Source organism: Microtus ochrogaster, chromosome 2, assembly GCF_000317375.1.
Source record: "Microtus ochrogaster isolate Prairie Vole_2 chromosome 2, MicOch1.0, whole genome shotgun sequence".
In the NCBI taxonomy this organism is placed as follows: Eukaryota; Metazoa; Chordata; class Mammalia; order Rodentia; family Cricetidae; genus Microtus; species Microtus ochrogaster.
Genome location: NC_022010.1, coordinates 32,625,139 through 32,633,718, shown reverse-complemented (window position 1 = coordinate 32,633,718; position 8,580 = coordinate 32,625,139). Strand labels below are relative to the sequence as shown.

General features: G+C 46.7%; 1 protein-coding gene across 3 annotated transcripts in view; it reads right to left on the bottom strand.

Annotated features, from left to right (window-relative positions):
• Fetub (fetuin B) overlaps positions 1-7,700 on the bottom strand; it is a 16,787-nt gene extending 9,087 nt beyond the window's left edge. Inside the window, exons 1-3 of one of the 3 annotated variants that reach the window (XM_005344750.3) lie at positions 7,396-7,700; positions 697-934; positions 289-399 (exon numbers count right to left, since the gene is read on the bottom strand). In XM_005344750.3, the coding sequence (XP_005344807.1) occupies positions 289-399; positions 697-933 (348 nt within the window). In that variant the 5' untranslated portion in view covers position 934; positions 7,396-7,700. Of the gene's footprint in view, positions 1-288; positions 400-696; positions 935-3,746; positions 3,844-7,395 lie in introns of those variants that run through there. The other 2 variants (XM_005344751.3, XM_005344749.3) reach the window with 2 other exon arrangements.
• Between the last annotated feature and the right edge of the window lie 880 nt (positions 7,701-8,580).

Sequence of the window (8,580 nt, the reverse complement as noted above, 5' to 3'; positions counted from 1 at the left end):
TCTCTCTCTCTCTCTCTCTCTCTCTCTCTCTCTCTCTCTCTCTCTCTCTAAGAATACAAACATTGGCTCAGTGACTGCCAAAGGATCTTAGGGTAGAAAACAATTTGGGGGGACCTTTTGAGGTCTAGTCAGTAAGACCACAGTAGGACATCACAGGAGCCTCCCTTCCTGAGCAAACTTGGTCCTGTCTCTCGTATTCAAATAAGCACACAGGCCCTTTGTCTGGCAGGTAAGAAAGAAATGAACAGATGGCAGACACAGAGCAGGCACCTGGTCACAAGGACTTACGGACTCGTGCAGAATCCTTGGACTGCAGTCTTTCCATGACTTCTTGCTGAGCACGTGGCAGCCAGTTTCTAAGACATCCAATGTGAGGTAGAACAGGGAGCCCATGTTCTCCTATATGGTAGAGTTGAAGAAATACCCCACATGAAACAATCTCAGGACAACTGGACAAATACCTTCTCCCTGAGTGAGCCAAAGTGTGTGTGTGTGCACGCACGTGTGTGTTTAACAATGCCTTCTACACTGCTGAAACCTAGATGTGACACAGAGTGTCCTAGGGACAGCAAGAGTGTCATAGCACACCTGCTGACAGCAGCAGAGCACTGTGCTTCCAAACTGGAAAGCACCTGTTGGCCACCCCCTGGCTGGTCTCCGCTGCCTGTCCCTAGGCTGCCCCAAGCTGTCACTTGCCTGGAAGTGCTCCCGAGCATCATGCACTCGCGAGAGACTCAACACATAGCCATCCTTTTGGTCTGTGTTGATGTTCTGCATGGCAAAGCCTGCAACTGCCAGCACGTCAGAGTCGTTACAGTTCCGGGGATGCAGAAGATAGGAGCGGGGAGGCTTCGGGAGAGGTGGCGGGGGAACAGAACGAGCCACGCAGCATGCAGCCAGGGAGCAGAACACCAGAAGTCGGAGCAGAGCCATTCTGTGGGGAACCAAGGTCCAGGATGGGGTCAGTGTGTAGAGATGACAGGATGGGCCCCCTTGTGGGGCTTCAAGATGGACTTGAGCAGTTTTAAAATTGCAGTCAGAATGGCTAAACATAACTTGAAACACTGTGTCCTAACATCACCTTGATCCAAACACGGCATTTTCTGAGTCAATATTTTGGCTAGCATTTGTCAATGTCTGACCCTTAGACCTGGATCATGCCACTCATGTGCATGTAAACAGCCCTAAGTTTCCTAACCTTTTCCCAGTAATCACAGCAAATGTTTGATCAAGACATGGGAGACCTGGCTTCTGTCCTGGTCTCTATTTGAAACACTGGGGGCCTTTCCACCATCCCTCATCCATCTTTCACCTGGGCAGGACCACAGAGGCTTCAACCTTACCTGCTGACCTCCCACCACCTGTCCAGATGAGAGTCCTAATCCAGCTCGAATTGAAAACAAGCATGACTTGAACTCTCCCTTTCTTTATTGGGGGGGGGCATTTGATTATTGGGACAGGGCAAAGAAAACGGAAAGGGTTCAATCTAGCCAGCATAGATAGACTTTAAGATGTAAACCCGAGTCTTGATTTGGTGATTAAACTATGCTACATAGTCAAAATGTTAATGAAATATCTTAATCTCATGGGCTGAAGAGTTGGCTCAACCATTATAGGCTGGGCTCACAACCACAAATTTCCCTTTTGAGTACACGTATCTGTCAGGAAAACATTGTGCTTCATTTCAAAATTGTATTTAAGGGGAAAAAGCTAAAGCGGTGCTCAAAGTTTCCCCCTCACACTGGAGGTCTAGTCTTCCTTTTGCACACTGACAAGTTCATTCATCAATAGACCAAACCCTGATTCTGTTAAGAGAAAGATAAACACGGCTGTCGAGACTGACTGTGATTCTTTTTTGTTCTTGTTGTTTTTGGTTTTTGGAGAAGGGATTTCTCTACATAACAGCTCTGGCTGTCCTGGAACGCACTTTGTAGACCAGGCTGGCCTCAAATTCAAAGAGATCCGCCTGCCTCTGCTTCCTGAGCACTGGCAGACCATGATTCTCGCCTCTCTTTTTTAGCCTTTATTTAAAGCCCAGGAAGGTTTTGCTTATTAGGACTAATGAAAATTTATTTATTTATTGGCAGGACCTAGAACCTGCTATATAGCTGAAGATGACCTTGAATTTGTAATCCTCCTGCATCTACCGTCCAAGTGCTGGGATTAAAGGTGCATACCACCATTCCTATTCTTAGCTACAAAAACAAGGGTTTTTTTTTTCCCCAAGACTTTTCTTATAGAACTAGGCCTCACATATGCTGGAAAATTGCTCTATCATTGAGCTCCATCCCAGAGATTTTTGTTTTGAGACAGACAGAGCCTCTCAAAGTCCCCAGTCTGGCTTGGAATTTAGCCCTGCTGCTTCAGCTCCTCAAGTTTCTGGGATTACAGGTATCCACCACCATCCATGACACATACATTGTCAAACCCAGGGTCTCACTCATATCAGACATGCATCCTGCTACTGAGCTACATCCATGGGCCACATTTTAAACAAGTTTCTATTACACACACACACACACACACACACACACACACACACCACACACACACACACACACCAGCAGAAGTTACCATGAAAGCAAAGGCCTGAGTCAGGAAGGGAGCCTGCAGATTAAGCTGCCTCTGAAAGCCTTCCCTAAGATGAGCAACCCCTCAACCCCTACCTCCACCTCCACCCCTGCCCAGGCTTTCTGTGTTCAGACAGGTGGAGGTACTGCTGCCCCCACTAGCGCCTATGTGGCAGACCCTCAATACACAGAGTATCTCAAAGACTCCAAAGCTTGGGGTCAGCACTACTTCAAACACGGCTCTCTACAGCTCCTAGAGCATGCAAGAGCTTTTCTGAGTAGTGCTCACTTCTAATCCACAAATATGTTTTGGGAATGTCTTGTGTTCATAAATAAAGATTGCCAGTCTGGGAAGCTTTCTCATGGGAACCTGGTGAGAGGGACCACAGATTTTAACTGGGAGCGAGATCTTCCAAGTAGATGGGAGAAAAGTCCCTCTAGTCTGGATGGGAATCCAGCATGTGGTACGCTGTGGCTGATAGTGAACTAAGCAAAAGAAGACTGTGAAGGCTGCTACAGTATCCAAACTCACCTAAAACTTTGATTTCATACAGAACCTAAATATCATATACTGACATGCTTTTAACCAACACTATTGCTACTTAGAAAAATTTAATTTTATGATAAATTACTAAGTAACTTATATTTACTGTGATAAATTTAATTGTATCACAGTTGAGCAGAAAAAGTTTTGATAGCCACTCACAGCCAACCAGGTGACAGCATTTGGTTACTTAACTCAGTCGTGGTATGGACAAACATTCACTGGAAACTCTCAAGACAACCTCACAAGTCCAACCCAGTGAGAAAACCTGGGTTCAGAAAGGGTAAAAATCCTGACTGAATCAAGACAATAACCGGCCTAGAAACCTTCTCTTTTAGCCTTTTTTTTTTCCCCATCAGGTCTGGTGAGATGGCTTAGCAAGTAATGGTGCTTTCTGCCAAGCCCAGTGACCTGGGTTCAATTCCCGAGACCCTCGTGGTGAAAGGCGAGAACTGACTTCTAAAGGTTGTCCTCTGACCTACACGAGAGAGCATGCATGTGGCGCATGCATCACCCCCAGGCACACAAACACATAAACGAGTGTAAAAATATTCTTTTCATCACACTGTTGATTAGAGCACTGACCGAACTCTACTCGAGTAACCAACCAACTGAGGTGGGGAGCGACTTACCTGCTGGAAGCCAGGCTGCCGGAGCTGTCAAATGTGCTAATCATGGCCCTGCATCAGAAAGCATTCGTGCAGAAGGCGAGAACAGGGGCTGGCACGTGGCTAGTCGTTGCATAATGTTGCTACCCGTAACTCACAGGTTCCTATTGTGCAACCTCACAATGCCGGGAATTGAGTTAGGCTGTTTGGCATCAAGAGGGAAAGATTGACGTGGCTTGAGCAGGTCCCCAAGGCTCAGAGGGTGGTAAAGTGATCACCTATTTGAAACCAGCGGAGAGGTGTACCTTTACAGAAGAGATTAAGTCCCCAGGGCTCTGTCCCTATGAGAGGAAAATGTCCATGTCGGGTGAGTTTGTTATGCTGAGAGTCCTCCTCTTGCCTTCCGCTGCAGCGTGACACAGCAAGAAGGTTGTCCCCAGTGGATGGTGAGTGGGATTCTGGGACAGCAGCACAGGATGGACCATGATAACACAATGCAGAGCCCACCAATTTTTTTTTAAGTAAACAAGTTGTTAGTAAAGATGGATTGACAGAGCCAAATCCGGAGATTATAGTTCTTCAGAAATGGGCTCCGCATTGTGCTTTCAAGTGGGAATAACTTGAGAAAATGGGCATTGAAACCAGAAATAGCTACTTTTTAAAAAAGCAGCACAAATTGGGAGGCTATTAGACTGGAGAGGCCCTGGGCTTTAAACCCCTACAAAACAAAACAAAACAAATACCAAGCAAAGCCAAGGGTAAACTCTGAGACTAGAAACCAACTAGAAGCTGACCCTAGGCAGGAGCTTTCTACTCTAGCCAATAAAAATTCATTTTGCATGTGCAACCAATGAATAACCTGGATGCTCATCAACAAATAAAATGGATAGGATATGTCGTATAGACAAAAAAATATTTTCATTTTGCTTCAAACTACATTTTACAAGTTTACCCTCTAACAATTCTGGATTTATAAATCAATAAATTAAAAAAAAATTAAAGTTTAGATGTGAAGTTTTCCTTTATCAATTCAAAAATCAGATATTCAAATTCCGAGGTTCAACAGAGATTCAGTTTCAGCCAGCAGTGAACACACATTTGTGGGGTTCTCTGTGCTAGTGTGTCTGAGGCCTGAGGACAGGTACTCAATGCACTCCGGTAGAGGCCCCTGGTATAGCTTTAGCGAAAGGCAGATGCAAACATGATTAAAAGCTCCTAAACCGCAAGGTAAACTGGACTTTGATGAAGACCCTGCTTCAGTCCTCGTCCGTGTGCGCTAGGCCAGTGATATAATCTTTTTAAAGCTCAGTTTCCTTATCTATACAGGGCTTCGAACCATGCAATTGCTAAGGGCCTTTAGCTCCAATGGGATGGCGTCGGGCCTCTCTCTGCACTGAAGGCCATTCCTCCTCCAGCAGCTGCTGTTCACAGTCAGCAGGAGGGAGCTTGTTTACCACCATCTGGGCTGTAGGTTCCAGTATACCTGAGCCTGACCTCTTTCCAGCTTACAGGAGCCCTGGGAGGAGTGGTTAGACATCAGACTAGTTGCCCTAGCAAGGTGGTCTCCGGAGCTCATTGATCTTTCTCTCTCCTTCCCACCTTATCATTCCTTCCTTCCACAAACACTGAACGGACAGCTTCTCCACCTGTGGGTGAAGAGCCAGGGCTGGATAAAAGTAATGTTGATGGGTTCTTACAATACACCCAGCCCTGCGCTAAATACTGTGTTTCTTCTGATGCAAGGATTTAGATAGTACAATGGTTCCTATTGTATAGGAAAGGTTAGAAAGCCTGCCCATGGCTTACAGTGAGATTATAACATCTGAGTTCCTGCTCTTAAGAAGTCGATACTAGAAAAGCTCCCAGGAGACCTTCCACAAGAGCGGCATTCAGCCAGAGATGGAAGCACGGTCCAGAGTGTGCCTGATGGGCCAAGTGGGGAGCGCCAGAGATAGGGGCAGGGCAGTGTTGTGTTACCATTTCCTTGCACTGTAAACCTTCTTTGCTGGAATTTGAAGGGAGACTTCGAAGGCCCAGGAAACTTAAGAGAGGCTTAGGAAGTTCCCAAAGTTACAAGATTCATAAGTAATTGCTAAGGTCAGAGGAGACTCTGGAATGACATTTGTTCAGTTTCTGAGGGGAAATGATACAACTTTTGTGACCCAGATTAGGAAGGACAAGCGATAGGGCCACAGGGAAGAAAGGGAGCCCTCAGGCTGGTGTCTGGCTGAAGCCTCTCACCAGCCAGGAAGCAAGAATTTGAACATAATTAACACTTGCTATGAAGGTTGCTGACACAGAGAATATTTCTTTCATATATTGAGGTTTCCTGTCAAAATAGCAATGCACGGGAGGTTGGGTTGGCCTACTCTGGAAGTTTAACGTTATTTACAGTAATAACGTCTCTCCTTCCTTCAGCTGTCACCCAGACTTTTACTTCACCAGCGGTCATCCTGTCCAGTGTCCCCCAGGAACTGCCCCTTGACCTCACGGTGGCTCATTAGTGACCCCGTGAAGACAGTAGCCTCTCTATCGAAACAGCCGTATGTAAGACTGTTGCTGAAACAGCGAAGCCCTAGCTCTCTGAGGCGTGTCTTGTTTTCTTCTTGAGCCTTTCCGATTAACCGTTGTCTTTAAAAATCATATTAAATATCTCTATCAAATCCTGCCTGCTTCACGCCGGCTTACTCTGAAATTCTTTTCTGCCTCAAAGCCAAGGATCTGGTACTACCTGATTCAAGGGGAACTTGACCTCTAAAAGATCAGGGCAACTCCTCAGGTTACTGCAAGAAACAGGGTGGCCACTGCCAGTGACAGTCACTCAGGCTGGGGTACACTTTCCAGGGCTGCAGCTGCCTTCCAGCTGGCCAAGCTTTAGCAAGTGACTACGCCACCCATGCATACTGAGTTCACGGCTCACCAAGACAGACTCGGGTAAAATGGTTTCTTTGGTCTATCCTTGATACGCTATCTGGGGTAAAAATATATCTGCTGATATCTACCCAGGAATGGCCACACGTGGGAAATTAAAGAAAGAAATGGATCACGGTATCTGCAGGAAGACAGATCTGATGGGAATCAGCATGAGAAACAAACCAAGTTAGACCCAGAAAGACAAACACAACATGTTTTCATTTCAGTGTGGAATCAAGATTTAAAGTCGTGCGCATGGGTGTATTTGCTGCACTTTTCCTAATCCATCTCAATCCGCTTTCTAGAAACTACACGCTATTTATTGCTCCCAACTGACCCGGTTCAAGGCCCCCTCTTGCCACTCTGTCTCAGGTCCCTCTTCCTAGAACCTGTCTCTCTCTAACTTTAATCACGTTGAAGCAGTCTATGGAAAAGTCTAGGCTGTCTAAAGCATATTTTCCCATTGACAATGTTCAGGGGAAGCCTTCCTGCTGTGTGGCAAGTGACATTTCCTGTCAAATTCCTTGTTGTGGAGAGGCCAACAACATAGACGCCGGTTCAAACAGGTGCAGGTTTAATTCCAGTTCTGTGCTTGCCAATGGGAATGCAGAAAGCGTTCTTCACACCACCCAGGCTGGGTGTAAGGACCAGTGCAAAACAGAGCTCGGCTATGGGCTTGACCTCTGAACTTCACCAAAAAGACTCTAAACAGGAAGGAAAGGGCAGGGAGGACGTCTGCCCGCCCACATCAGGTACTCACAGTCCGCCTGATCTGATGTCTTTACAGGGGATGCCGCACTGGAAGGGGGCTCAGCCTTGGAGCTCTCACAGCCAGACTTTCCTGAGGACTGGGGTGAGGGTGTCACTTAAGCTGGGACACCAACTCACCCAAGCAGCTGATGTATAAACTGGAAGCCTGTTTATGAGCGGAGGGATCCTCTCCTGGTGTTCCCAATCGAGCTGGAGAGCTGCTGACAGGTTCTCTTACTGATTGCCTTTTTATATCCTGCGAACGGAGTGCGGCCATGGCTTCAGAAGCCGGGGAACAATCCACTGTTCAGCTGGGTTTCGGGGCTGGCATACACCCTGAATGCGAATTAGAGGCAAGGTCTTAGAGAGATTAGGTCCTAATTAGGTTTCGTGTCTTTCTAAGGAGCCACCTAGCCCTTTGTTCCCACCTGGGATTTTCCCAGTGTGCCTCACCCAGAGGGTGTGGCTGCCTCACAGATGTCCTTCTCCACCCTCAGAGAAGCTGGTTCCCATAGCTCTCACTCAGGAGGTGGCTTTATTGCCGAAATACACTATTACCAGTACTGTACAAACACTGACCCAGAAAGCCTGGCATCAGCGTGCCAGGCACGGGTAAGGGCAGGTACTCACATGGAACGGCCAGGAGTCAGGCGTGTCGAAGGTCTCGTGATCCCATTTGATGGCTGTATCACCACATAGCAGGTGTCCTTTCTAATACATATGACAACAGCTGGGAAGGCAGCAGAGGCAAGGCCTGACTTCAGCCCCAGTTCCCACGGAAGACTCCGGCTCTGGCACGCTTCCGGTGGAAGCTCAGCTCACTCGCTTCTTTGGGGAATAAAGGAATGCAGGTGTACGGTAAGAGTCAAGTAAAGCAATGGGAAGGTATGACTGTGGAAATCCCAGCAAATCCCACTGGAGCAGGGTGTTCCCAGCAGGCACTCAAAGAAAACTCAAAGCACAAATAAACAAAACCAGTCCCTCAAAGTATCCTATTTTCAGAGTATTCCTTTTTGCACAGTTTTGAATTTTAGGACACTGATATTGTTTTCCATATCAAGAACTGTAAAATTAAATAAACAAAGTGCAGTGGGGGAACGACAAGAAAATTTAATCCAAATGAAAACTAGTGAGCTTGTTCTTCAGATGAATACTGGACAGAGCAGAAGGAAAAAGACAACTCGCCCTACTGACC